The 13,878-nt window shown below is 44.8% G+C and overlaps 2 protein-coding genes across 2 annotated transcripts; both read right to left on the minus strand.

Annotated features, from left to right (window-relative positions):
* Positions 1-644: 644 nt before the first annotated feature.
* traf5 (Tnf receptor-associated factor 5) lies at positions 645-4,902 on the minus strand (the record flags this gene model as incomplete). The annotated part of the gene is made up of 10 exons (XM_083905555.1): positions 645-1,213; positions 1,303-1,465; positions 2,217-2,357; positions 2,432-2,524; positions 2,596-2,670; positions 3,341-3,418; positions 3,503-3,667; positions 3,757-3,858; positions 3,979-4,042; positions 4,640-4,902. The coding sequence occupies 10 exons, from the start codon at positions 4,900-4,902 to the stop codon at positions 645-647; spliced, it is 1,713 nt and encodes a 570-aa protein (XP_083761681.1).
* A 1,671-nt stretch (positions 4,903-6,573) lies between these two features.
* rcor3 (REST corepressor 3) lies at positions 6,574-13,445 on the minus strand. The gene is made up of 12 exons (XM_083905880.1): positions 13,294-13,445; positions 13,102-13,158; positions 12,499-12,576; positions 12,348-12,400; positions 11,732-11,893; positions 11,505-11,629; positions 11,011-11,089; positions 10,004-10,321; positions 9,046-9,123; positions 8,905-8,962; positions 7,814-8,058; positions 6,574-7,724 (listed from the first exon to the last, which is right to left on the minus strand). Exons 1-12 carry the CDS (start codon positions 13,415-13,417, stop codon positions 7,335-7,337), a joined length of 1,767 nt encoding a protein of 588 aa, XP_083762006.1. The 5' UTR covers positions 13,418-13,445; the 3' UTR covers positions 6,574-7,334.
* Positions 13,446-13,878: the final 433 nt, after the last annotated feature.

A 13,878-nucleotide genomic window follows, 5' to 3' on the forward strand; every position in this document is an offset into this window, starting at 1 on the left:
TGTGAGGCATTTTTAAGGTGGACTGAACAATTGTGTGGCGTGTTTTAGGTGGACTGAATGTTTGTAAAGTGTGTTTAAGGGGGACTGAATGGTTGTGAGGCATTTTTAAGGTGGACTGAACAATTGTGAAGCATATTTAAGGTGGACTGAACAATTGTGAGGCATTTTTAAGGTGGACTGAACAATTGTGAAGCATTTTTAAGGTGGACTGAACAATTGTGAGGCGTGTTTTAGGTGGACTGAATGTTTGTAAAGTGTGTTTAAGGTGGACTGAATGATTGTGAGGCATGTTTAAGGTGGACTGAATGATTTTGAGGTGTATTTAAGGTAAACTGAATGATTTTGAGGCATGATGTGTTGTGAGGCATGTTTAAGGTGGACTGAGTGATTGTGACGTGTGTTTAAGGTGGATTGAATGTTTGTAAAATGTGTTTAAGGTGGACTGATGTGTTGTGAGGCGTGTTTAATGTGGACTGAATGATTTTGAGGCATGTTTAAGGTGGACTGAATGATTGTAAAGTGTTTTTAAGGTGGACTGGATGATTGTAAAGTGTGTTTAAGGTGGACTGAGTGATTGTGAGGTGTGTTTAAGGCGGACTGAACGACAGCTGGACTTTGGTGTGGGGCCAGTGAGTGGACACGGGTCAGAGGTCTAAACCCGACATGTCCACCTTAACTCTGACAAACAGGGCGTCGTCTCTGACGTACGCCTGGAGCTCGTGTAGAGGACAGAAGCAGGAGAAGCCCACGGCCACGTTACTCGCCGCCCTGGCGTCCGGTTGTTGGAAACTCTTCGCCGCGGCGTCGGGTCTGAAGCTGAGGCTGCGGTGGGCGGAGCCTCCGCTCTGGTCCAGGACGCACAGGGACACGGTTTGCGTGAACGGCCACGGCAGCAGCGCGTCAAAGTCGCCGGGCATCAGGACCACGTACAGCGACAGGTGCGTGCCGCGGCCCTCGCCGTCGCCGTTCAGGTACGCTTTGGCGGCCATTTTGTAGCCGCATCGGCCGGCGTGGAACGGCACGCTGCTCAGACACGGCGTCTGACCTCTGACCTCCGCGTCCCGCCTCCTGCCGAAGTCGCGGATCTTCCAGACGAGTTTGCCGTCGTGCGACGTGACCTCGAGCTCCTGGAGACGCCGCTGGTTACAGCTGAGCTGAGCGGCGTGGAGGTCCAGGAGACACGAGTGGTCCTTCACGCTGTCCTCCACGCGTCCTGAGGAGGACAAAGGTCACAGGTCAAAGGTCAAAGGTCACAGGTCGTCTTTAAAGACACAGGACACAGGAGTTTTCAGCGTTTCTTACCCAGATGTTCTCTCAGCTCCTCGGCTGTCGTCACTTCCTGTGTCACGGCGTCCAGAGACTGTCTGAGCTGGTCCAGCTCCTCCAGACCAGGAAGCCCCCGAGACACCTGCTGGACGTCCAGGAGGACGGTGGACAGGACGTCCTCCTGTCTGCTCTGTGTCCTCTGCTCACACACACACACACGCACACGCACGCACACACACACACATATATACACACATGTACACACACGCACACACACACACACACATATATACACACAGATAAACAAATGGTGGTCAATTAAGAAAAGAGACGTGGAGGACAAGACAAGCACCCCCCCTACTGGTGAGGAGCTGAACTGATGGACTGAATGATTGTTATGTGTGTTTAAGGTGGACTGAGTCATTGTATAGTGTTCAAGATGGACTGAGGTGTTATTATGTGTGTTTAAGGTGGACTGAATAATTGTGGGGTGTGTTTAAGGTGGACTGAGTGATTGTTAGATGTGTTTAAAGTGGACTGGATGGTTTTGAGGTGTGTTTAAGGTGGACTGAGTCATTGTATAGTGTTTAAGATGGTATTGTTATGTGTGCTTAAGGTGGACTGAGTCATTCTATAATGTGTTTAAGGTGGACAGGGGTATTGTTATGTGTGTTTAAGGTGGACTGAGGTATTGTTATGTGTGTGTTAAGGTGGACTGAGTCATTGTATAGTGTGTTTAAGGTGGACTGAATGATTGTTTTGTGTGGTTAAGGTGGACTGAATGATTGTTTTGTATGTTTAAGGTGGACTGAATGATTTTTCTGTGTGTTAGGTGGACTGAGTCATTGTATATTGTGTTTAAGGTGGACTGAATGATTGTTCTGTGTGTTTAAGGTGGACTGAATGACTGTTCTGTGTGTTTAAGGTGGACTGAATGACTGTGTGTGAACCTGAGACGCAGAGAGGTGGCGCTCTTGAACGTCGCTCTGCTGCAGCAGCGGCAGAATCTTCTTCTGCAGACCAGCGAGCAGTGAACCGTCGGTCTGAACCTCCTGCTGCCTCAACAGCACCTCCTGCTGGAGAACCTCCACCTGAGCCAGGACACCACGTTCAGGGAAAAACCTCGACCACGTGTTTGTATAAATTCTGTGATGTTTGGTCTCACCTGTCGCTCCAGGTGCTCGTTGCTCCTCAGCAACAGCAGCATGTGATGATTGACAGCAGCGTCTTGGTGAACGTCCACTGTCCCTCTTTTACCCTGCAGGACAAGAGGCGTCATGACACCCGACAAAAACAAACAGTAATCAGCTGATCGGACGTCAAACTCACCTGAACAGAGCAGCCGAACTTACTGTACGAACAACAGACGCTAACTTCAGGACATGACTCTTGATGCTGCGATAACTGAAAAACAGAACACGGGTTTCCTACGTCAGGTGAGCGCTAACGATGTGTTTAAGGTGGACTGAATGATTGTGAGGCATGTTTAAGGTGGACTGAATGATTGTGAGGCATGTTTAAGGTAGACTTAATGATTGTGAGGCATGTTTAAGGTGGACTGAATGAGTGTGAGGCGTGTTTAAGGTGGACTGATTGTTTGTAAAGTGTGTAAAGTGTGTTTAAGGTGGACTGAGTGATTGTAAAGTGTGGTTAAGGTGGACTGAATGATTGTGAGGCGTGTTTAAGGTGGACTGATTGTTTGTAAAGTGTGTAAAGTGTGTTTAAGGTGGACTGAATGATTGTGAGGCATGTTTAAAGTGGACTGAGTGATTGTAAAGTGTGTTTAAGGTGGACTGAATGATTGTGAGGCGTGTTTAAGGTGGACTGATTGTTTGTAAAGTGTGTTTAAGGTGGACTGAGTGATTGTAAAGTGTGTTTAAGGTGGACTGAGTGATTGTAAAGTGTGTTTAAGGTGGACTGAGTGATTGTAAAGTGTGGTTAAGGTAGACTGAATGATTGTGAGGCATGTTTAAGGTGGACTGATTGTTTGTAAAGTGTGTAAAGTGTGTTTAAGGTGGACTGAATGATTGTGAGCCATGTTTCTGTGAACGTGTGAACGTGAGGACGAGCTCACCTTGTGCCTGAGAACCTTGTGGAAGCAGCTGTTGGGACAGTCCACCTCCACATCTGGACAGGAGCTCTGAACGTGTTCCTTCACAAACACAAACACAAACACAAACACAAACATATCCCATGATGCTCTTGTTCTCACTGATGTGTTTGTGAGGATCTTTACCTGCAGGACGTGGAGCTGCTGACGTTGTCCACAGTGAGGACACGCCTCCAGGCGCCGAGGACACGCCTCGCTCAGGTGTTCCTGCAGTAACCTCCTCTGCAGCGCCGCCCTGCAGCCGGGGTTGGTGCACTGCAGCTGCTGGAACTGACACGACCTCAGGTGTTCCTGCAAACACAACCATCTCCGTGAGTTTGTGAGTCTACGACGATGATGATGATGATCTACAGTGTAACGCTGCAGTTCACCACTTCTACCTGTAGGTGGTGTAACGTGACCACAGCAGTGCATTCTGGGGAGTTGGTGCAGAAAACCTGGAGAGTGGAGATTTCTCGTTTGCAGCAGTTGTCCTGGAAAACCTGCGGAGAGCAGAGAAAACCACTTAAGTAATGAAGTAAGTAATGATGTAAGAAATTACGTAAGAAATGACGTAAGTAATGATGTAAGTTAACACTGAACACTGTGTGTGTGTGTGTGACCTCAGCTGGTGTGATCACAGCACCATCTACTGGACAAACTGGACTGGACGATGACGACGTTTCCCTGAAACACAGAGCACAGTGTGAGTATTTAAGGTGGACTGAGATATTGTGAGATGTGTTTAAGGCGGATTGCGTCAGTGCATGTATTTAAGGTGGACTGAGATATTGTGAGATGTATTTATGGTGGAACGTGTGAGTGTATTTAAGGTGGACTGCATGAGTATATTTAAAGTGGATTGTGTGAGTGTATTTAAGGTGGACTGTGGGAGTGTGAGTTTATTTAAGGTGGACGGCATGAGTGTGAGTGTATTTAAGGAGGACTGTGTGGGTATATTTAAGGTGGACCATGTGAGTGTATTTAAGGTGGAACATGTGAGTGTATTTAAGGTGGACTGGACCGTGTGAGTGTATTTAAGGTGGACTGGACCATGTGAGTGTATTTAAGGTGGACTGGACCATGTGAGTGTATTTAAGGTGGACTGTGTGGTTGTATTTAAGGTTGACCGTGTGGGTGTATTTAAGGTGGACTGTGTGGGTGTATTTAAGGTGGACCGCGTGGGTGTATTTAAGGTGGACTGCGTGGGTGTATTTAAGGTGGACCGCGTGGGTGTATTTAAGGTGGACTGTGTGGGTGTATTTAAGGTGGACTGTGTCCTACAGCAGTGTCTGGAGACAGTGGAGACAGTAGATGTGTCCACAGGAGTTCTGCTGAGGGTTGAGGACGACGCCTCCACAGACGGGACAAACAAACTCGTCCTTCAGCTTCAGCACAAACTTCAGCGAGTGCTGGACGGAGGTCAGCTCCGCCTCCCAGGAGGTCAGCTCCGCCTCCCAGGAGGTCACAGGGCCGGCCGACCTCGTCTCCTCTGACCTCGTCTCCTCTGACCTCGTCTCCTCTGACCTCAGCCTGGACTCCTCCATGAGGCTGCAGGTGATTTAAAAAAAAAAAAAAGACTTAAATGTTGTTTCTGCTGTTCATTTACCCACATGTTAGCTAACGTCGCTAACGAGCAACAGTTTCCTATCACTAATCCAAACATGTTTGAGGACATAAAGAGGATCTTAAAGGGATAGTTCAGGGTTTTGTTAAGTAGCTAAAATCAGATTGTCCAGTGAGAGCTAACCTCCGCTGTTGCGTTCCATTTGTAGTTGGAACCTCTGAAGCTAACATGCTAAAGGTGCGTTCCAGTCAGATTTCCGACTCAGAAAAAAAGAAACAAAGAACACGGGTTTCCTACGTCAGGTGAGCGCTAACAATGTGTTTAAGTTGGACTGAACAATTGCAAGGCGTGTTTAAGGTGGACTGAATCATTGTAAAGTGTGTTTAAGGTGGACTGATTGTTTGTAAAGTGTTTTTAAGGTGGACTGAATGATTGTAAAGTGTGTTTAAGCTGAAGCAAACACTTGACCACTGCAGGGTGAATGCTAACCTTCTTTTAGCGTTCATTTCGCTTCCGTTATCGTTCGGATAGTTTTGGCGTAAATCAGCCGAATCGCGTCGTAGTCTTTTACATTTTTAATCGTAGAAACGACGTTGCCTGCGCTGCTCGTGTGGGTAAAAAAATACGGCGTAGAGCGCCGCTATCGACGTTGTGTTGCTAACAGCGGCTAGCCCAAGGTAAAGATCAAAAGAACATGAACTAGCCCTTTAAACTAAACTGTTTAAGACTCAATGTTTTAATGTTTTATGCGAGTGACACACACACACACACACACACACACACACACACACACACACACACACACACACACACACCCTGGTGATTCTTTACTCTCACTTTCACAGACTCGATCAGCGATCGATGAAGACGATCAGGATGTTTCTCTCACCTCTGAACACAGTCCTGTGATCTCAGATTATCTCAGATCAGCGTTGGGATTAATCCAGATTATCTTCAGACGACAGATCAGCAGCAGCAGGTTGGTGACGACTCACTTCCTGTTCTGTTTCCTCTTCACCGTTTACTTTCACTTTTCACTCAAGTGACTTTTATTCATCGCAAGAATCTTCATTTTCAAATTAAATTAAATTAAATTAAATTAAATTAAATTAAATTAAATTAAATTAAATTAAATTAAATTAAATTAAATCAACCACACTTCATAAAAAACCTGAACTCTCCCTTTAAACTCACCTTCACTTGACCTCAAACTAAATTATATATATATAAATATATATTATATATTAAATTTCACTTCAGATTTCATACAAATTTATTCAAATCATTAAAATTAAATATTAACAATTTGATCAAAGTTACTTTTATATGTTTTATCAAACTCTTGAATTGTTTACTTCAGTTTTTAAAAAATCACTTATTTCGGTCAAATCAGAGTTTTAATTTAATTTAATTTAATTTAAATGTCATTTATTCTGTTAATTTCTATTTATTTCAACGTGAAATTGAGGAAAAATATTTTTCTAAATTCTCAATAATTTGACTTCATAATAATAATAATAATAATAATAATAATAATAATAAAGTAGAAACACCTTCATGTTTGTGTTTTGTTAAATTCACAACTTTATTTGACAGATTGTTTATTTCCTTGTAGCTCAGTATTTACACACATGGTGGCGCTGTTGTTAACGCGGCGCCACATCACAACGACGCGGTCACGTGACGCTAATGTAGTTTTTTTTTTTTTTTTTTTTTAATGACATTAAGAGAAAAAAATAAAAATAAAATCGCAGCAGCTTCGCGCAAACATCGGGATTTTTTTAAACGATGATTCCAGTTCGCGATTTACGTTTACGAAGTTTCTCTGGCTACGACGAGTCGGGAAAAAAAGAGGAGAATAAATAACAGAGAGAAGACGATTTTGAACTTTCAAAATAAAACGATAGAAACAGCTACTGTGAGAACATTAAAGGGACAGTTAACGTTATTCACGTTGTTAATGCTATTAACGTTATGAGCGTTAATCACGTTATTCACGTTGTTAACGTTATTCACGTTGTTAACGTTAATCACATTGTTAACGTCATTCACGTTAACGTTATTCACGTTGTTAACGTTATTCACGTTATTCACGTTAGCGCTTCAGCTGCGATCAAAGGAACAGAACAATGGTTACAAATGAATCGTAAACTGAACAAAACAACGTACAGATTAACGCAGGAAATGGTCCACCCGACAAAATAAAAGTAAAAGTGGGAGTTTACAATGTAACATTTGTCCAGAGGGTGGCGACAAAGACACGGAGAAAAAGGTAGGAGGCCCAGGACGGAACCTGGTGGAACGCCACCGCTCGTTCTACGATTACAAACGCGACGCGCCGCCTTCAGGCGCCGTGGGACAAACGTAAACGATCAGATCGGGATTTTTAAAAGAGCGAAAACTCCACGTCCGTTAGTGGAGGGACGACGACGACGACGCCCCCGCCACCTCTGATTGGTGGAGGCCCGAGGACTGCTGGGCGGAGCTAGGACCAGAGCCGCCGGCGTTCCCGCCGAGCGTCGCGGGAGCCGGAGGGCGGGGGTTGAGGCGCGGCGGCAGCAGCGGGTTGGAGGGGCGGATCAGGGGCGGCGGCTGCTGCAGGGCGGGGCGGGGCTGCAGGAAGCGCGCCTGCTGCTGGAGGGGCGGGGGCTGACGGTGCAGGGAGGGCGTGGCCGGCAGGGACGGCCGCAGGAGGGGCGGCGGCTGGTGGAGGGAGGAGGCGGAGCCAGGCGTCACCGGCGTCTGGGCCGAAGAGGAGGAGGAGGAGGCGGCCGGAGACGCACCAGAGGAGGCCACCTGACCCTGTGGAGAGAAGGGGGCGGAGCCACATTTACATAAATGTAACCTTTAATCTGAAAAACCTACGTCTAAAATTGCGGCGTTTTTCTCACCTCGTCGTCTTCCTCGTCCGTGCTCTTCCCAGACGGCGTGGCCGAGTTGTTCTTCCCCTCCTCTCCAGAGGTGGCGCCGTCGCCGTTGGGCGCCCGCGTGCCTTGCTCCGCCTCCCACTCCTGAAGCACCTCCTCCAGGTTGAAGCGGCGCCGGTAGTTGACGAAGAAGTTCTTGACCTGTCCGACCGTCTTGTTGCCGATGACGTCGGCGATCGCCTGGAAGTCTTTGCCGTATTTCCTGACGCCTGGAGACGAACGTACGAAAGACAAAAAAGGGTCACGACGCGATCGAGCCGATAGACGTTAAATTCACGATTCACGCTAACGAAGAAAATCGGCTTCAAAATCTGAGAAAAAAGGGAGGAGGCCCAGGACGGAACCCTGTGGAACGCCACGACTTTTTATATCAAGATAATCGGTTAAAACGTGACTTTTACAAAACTGAAAGATAACAAAAGCGTTTTATTTTGAAAGAATGACGACTAAAACTAAAAACATGTTTTATTTTGAAACAATTACAACTAAAACGAAAGCTAACATAAAAAAAGGTTTATTTTATTTTGAAAGAATAACGACTAAAACGAAAGATAACATAAAACACGTTTTATTTTGAAAGAATAACGACTAAAACAAAAAATAACATGAAACACGTTTTATTTTGAAAGAATGACGACTAAAACTAAAGATAACAAAAGCGTTTTATTTTGAAAGAATGACGACTAAAACTAAAAACATGTTTTATTTTGAAACAAATACAACTAAAACGAAAGCTAACATAAAAATGTCTGTTTTATTTTGAAAGAATGAAGAACGACTAAAACTTAAGGTAACATAAAAACAGGTTTTATTTTGAAAGAATAACGACTAAAACTAAAGATAACAAAAAACACATGTTTTATTTTGAAAGAATAACGACTAAAATGAAAGAAAGCATAAAAAATATTTTATTTTGAAATAATAACGACTAAAACTAAAGATAACAAAAGCGTTTTATTTTGAAAGAATAACGACTTCAAACTAATTAAACAGATTCAAACTGAATCACAACAACAAACAAACAAACAAACAAACAAACAAACAAACAAACTCACCTTGGACGGCGAGCAGCTGTTCGTCCGTGGTCCAGCGAGCGTTGACCTTCTGGTTACTCTGTAACGATTTTACGTTAAATTTAGTCACGTTATTTTTCTCACGTAAAGAAGAATCTTAATGTTTACGTTTTTTTCTTTCACCTCCGGCAGCTTCAGCTCCTCGACCCCAGACTCCAGCAGGTGTTTGAGGCCACTGTTCATCTGTTTGGCGTTCTGCACCTGCAGGGGGCGCCACAAACACCGTGAGTCACGTTTGACAGCTAACGAGATGCGTTCAAGAGACCTCGTAAATGTCAACATCTGAATCGGACTGTTTAAGATTATTAAAGGAGGACCGTGTGAGAGTATTTAAGGTGGACCGTGTGTGAGTATTTAAGGTGGACCCATGTGAGATTATTTAAGGTGGACCGGACCGCGTGAGTGTATTTAAGGTGGATCGTGTGAGTGTATTTAAGGTGGATCGGACCGTGTGAGAGTATTTAAGGTGGACCGTGTGAGAGTATTTAAGGTGGACCGTGTGAGAGTATTTAAGGTGGATTGTGTAAGAGTATTTAAGGTGGATCGTGTAAGAGTATTTAAGGTGGACCGGACCGCGTGAGTGTATTTAAGGTGGATTGTGTAAGAGTATTTAAAGTGGATCGTGTGAGAATATTTAAAGTGGAATGTGTGAGAGTATTTAAGGTGGACCGTGTGAGAGTATTTAAGGTGGACTGTGTGAGAGTATTTTAGGTGGACCGCGTGAGTGTATTTAAGGTGGACATCGTGAATGAATTTAAGGTGGACCGTGTGAGTGTATTTAAGGTGGACAGTGTTAGTGTATTTAAGGTGGACTGTGTGATTGTATTTAAGGTGGACTGGACCGTGTGTTATTGTATTTAAGGTGGACTGCGTGGGTGTATTTAAAGTGGACCATGTGGGTGTATTTAAGGTGGATAACATAAATGCGTTTTATTTTGAAAGAATAACGTCTAAAATTAAAGATAGCATAAAAACACGTTTTATTTTGAAAGAATAACGACTAAAACTAAAGATAACATAAAAACACTTTATTTTGAAAGATAACATAGAAGCCTTTTATTTCCGCCGTGGCGCCCCCTACCTGTCTCTTGAGGGACACCAGCTCCATGTCCAGCTGGCGTAGGAGGGTGTTAGCGGCGGAGGCGCTGCAGGACACGGCCACCACGTCCTCCTGCGTCAGGTACATGCCTTTGGGCGGACGGCAGCGCGAGCGCTGGTGGTGCCGGTGCTGCAGGGTCTGATGCTCCCGTCGACCCAGAGCCACCTTTGACCCCGGCGCCGCCGGCTCCACCTGGTTCTGGGGGGGAGGAGGCGGGGTTAACGGTGACGTACGGAGGCCTGAGCCGGCCATTATTTTATTTTTTAAACTGAAAGCCTTGATCAGACGGCGATCAGTTATCTGAAAAACAAGAACGGGGTTTAGGTTTATAGACAGGAAACAGGAAGTGACACAGGAAACAGGACTTTAGCTGACGTGAGCGACGTTAGCGGCAAGAGAAGTCGCAAAAAGATACACGTAAAAAAAAACATTCTCAGAATTACGACAAATTTAACGAAATTAAAACTAAAAATAACATAAACACATGTTTTATTTTGAAAGAACAATGGCTAAAACGAAAGCTAATATAAAAACGTTGATTTTATTTTGAAAGAATAAGGACTAAAATGAAAGATAACATAAAAACATGTTTTATTTTGAAAGAATAACGTCCAAAATTAAAGATAACATAAAAACATGTTTTATTTTGAAAGAATAACGTCTAAAATTAAAGATTAAATAAAACATGTTTTATTTTGAAAGAACAACAACTAAAACGAAAGATAACATGAAAAACATGTTTATTTTGAAAAAATAACGACTAAAACTAAAAACATAAAAACATGTTTTATTTTGAAAGAAAAACGACTAAAATGAAAGACAACATAGAAACACGTTTTATTTTGAAAGAATAACGACTAAAAAAGGTCAATCGTGATCAAGTAAAAGATCGCAATATTAAAAAAATATATAAACAAAACCCGAGGAGCGGAGGTCATTTTGACCTTTATCGCCATGGCGACCGTTGCTAAGCTGCGTCGTACACGTACCTCTTTCTTTGCTTCCTTGTTGGGGTCGTAGTCGCTGTCGTTAGCCTCGATGGGGTTAGCCTCCTCCATCTCCTCGTCGCTGCGGCAACGAGACAAAAGTTTGGTCATCGTCACACAAAATGGCCGCCACGTTCGCCAAAGATAATAATAATAATAATCACACTTTGTGTATTTGCGATAATTTTTTCGAGGGTGTTAACGTGCATAAAAACTTCTGAAACTTGGCACGGAGGTCAGCTCTGGTGAGATTGTGATATTGGCGGAGTTGTGTTGCTCAAGGGCTCTACAGCAGCGCCCCCCTGAGGTCAAAACAAAATTGAGTTCCACCGAATTTCCCAAAACTTGGTGGGAAGATGTTTTAGACCAAGACGAACAAAAAAGCCAATCGTAACTATGGTCTCAGCTCAACAGGAAGTCGGCCATTTGTTGCACGGCTGCGCGCAGCGCTAGCTCGTTTGTTTTTCCGTTGCACAGGTGAGTTCAAAGGCGCTCACCTGTCGTCCTGGTTGCTTCTGTTAGCCAGTTTACGAGCCTGTCGGTCCATCAGACTGGTCCTGGAGCGAGTCTTCTTCCAGGAGTAGTAATACTTCACCAGACTGGAAATGGACTTGTCCGGTAACTGAAGGAGTCACGACAAACGCAGAGCGTTAGCTTCGTTAGCTGTTAAGAAATGATTTGCCATTGTTGTTGTTGTTGTTGTTGTTGTTTGTGCGGCGTTTACCATCTGCTGGATGCGGTGAAAACTCTTCCCGTGGAAACTGAACGCCTGCTCAAACAGAACCTTGTCCTCCACCGTCCACTCGTCAGGGAACGGCGTGAAGTTGGGGAGGTCGGCGAGCGACTTCTCGATGTTGTGTTTGTGCCAGAAGAGCATTCCGAGGGCCTGCACACACACACACACACACACACACACACACACACACACACACACAAACTGTAAACTACGTCCGATAAATGACGATAGAGTTTCCGTCTTCCAGACGACAAAATTTTATTTTGCAACTCGTTTTAGATTCACCAAGAAAAATGAAGCTAACTTTTATTAGCTTAGCTTTTTTAACTTTGTTTTTGCAAAGATTTTTCAATAACGCCGCTAACAAATCTCGTTCACTACAAACACGCCCACTTTAAAAAAACACGCCCACTTTAAAAAAACACCTGGACAAACACACGCGTACATTTACCCGTACGTTCCCAGATGTTTTGGGCGTGTCTCAGTGTACATGGGCGTGTCTCAGTGTACATGGGCGTGTCTCAGTGTACGTGGGCGTGACTGAGTGGGCGTGTCTCAGTAGGCGTGTCAGAGTGGGCGTGTCTCAGTGGGAGGCGTAACCCACCTGCTCTACGTTGTATCCGTGTTTCTCTTTGGCGATGGCGATGTACTCGTCCACTGCGACAACAAACAAACAAACAAACGACGTCAAATCCCCCGAAGTTTGTTTTTAACGTGTTTTTAACACACGGGAGACAAAGTGGGCGTGGCCTTACGTTTGGAGTCGGTGATGTTGTGATACGGCGACCAGACCAACATCCCGCCGCCATCTTTGTCCGTGTACTTAGTCGCACCTGAACGACAACAACAACAACGACGGCAAAAGACAGACAAATAAACAACAACAACGTGAAAATCAGACATTAAAGAGGCTAAAGTCACAATAACGCAAAAATAACGGAATATTCCTTTAAAAGTCGCATAGTGACGACAAGTGAACATTTCCTGACGACTTCAAAATAAAATAATTATACAAAATTATATAATTATATATAAATAAATATATATTATATTATATATATATTAATCACAATTTGTATTGTTTTTAAACGGCAAAAAATAGTCATAGTTAAAACTTTATTAATCATTAAAAACTGAACGTTTACAGTTATTATTGTACAAACTATTTTTTACTAACTTTATGTAAATACGTTTGATTTAATTTGAATATGAAACACTTTTTTTTTTTTTTTTTTTAATGGCGATAATATCGCGATTATACATGTGAACGATCGTCAATATCGTGTGTGTGTGTGTGTGTGTGTGTGTGTGTGTGTTCGAGGCTACCCTCCAGATTAAACACACACTAACGAACTCACCGGGCTCCAGTTCGGGGATCGTGGCCTGATAATCCGGACCGACCCGCATCCCCACATCTGGAAAAAGACGCGGGAAAACATGAACAAACACGGATTATTAATCGGATTAGAAACGAAAAACACGAGCCGTTCCGTGCTGTTCGAGGCTCCGCGGAGCTGCTGCTGCTGCTGCTCGAGGCTCCGCGCGCTCACCGTGCTCGTCGTCGCTGCCGCTCTCGTCTGAAATGTGTCCGTTGGACGCGTTCGACGGACTCTTGGTTCCGTTCGACCGACCCTTGCCCAGGTACTCGGAGCCTCGGTCCATCATGCCCGGCATGTCCGCGCCGTTTACGCCCGGGCGTCGCTCGCCGTGTTCGGGTGAAAAATAATAAAGAAAAAATCGTTCGGCTGGAGCTTCGTGTTCCCTGCTGCAGTTCGCTCACTCGCCGCCGCTCCGTGCGTGGCGCTGTGGCCCCTCCTCCCCCTCCTCCTCCTCCTCCGTGTCCTCTTCCTCTTCCTTTTCTGTACGAAACGTCGCAGAAAACGGTGTCATTTAAAACGCGGGCGCTCTTAACGTTCACGCGAGCGCACAGTTCCCACGTTAACGCGCCGTTTCCCCGCCGAACAGCCGGGCTCTAACCGCCGCAGCGGAGGGATCCCTCCGCGCCACTGAGGCGGCAGCGCGGCGACCGCTGCGGCGCCAGCCTGAGGCGGCGGATCGCTCCGCCCACAAAACAACTCCAATAATATTATGTGAAAAATAAAGAGAAAAACGCTTTAAAACTCAGATTAAACAGC

Source organism: Microchirus variegatus (assembly GCF_963457635.1).
Source record: "Microchirus variegatus genome assembly, chromosome: 19".
NCBI lineage: Eukaryota > Metazoa > Chordata > Actinopteri > Pleuronectiformes > Soleidae > Microchirus > Microchirus variegatus.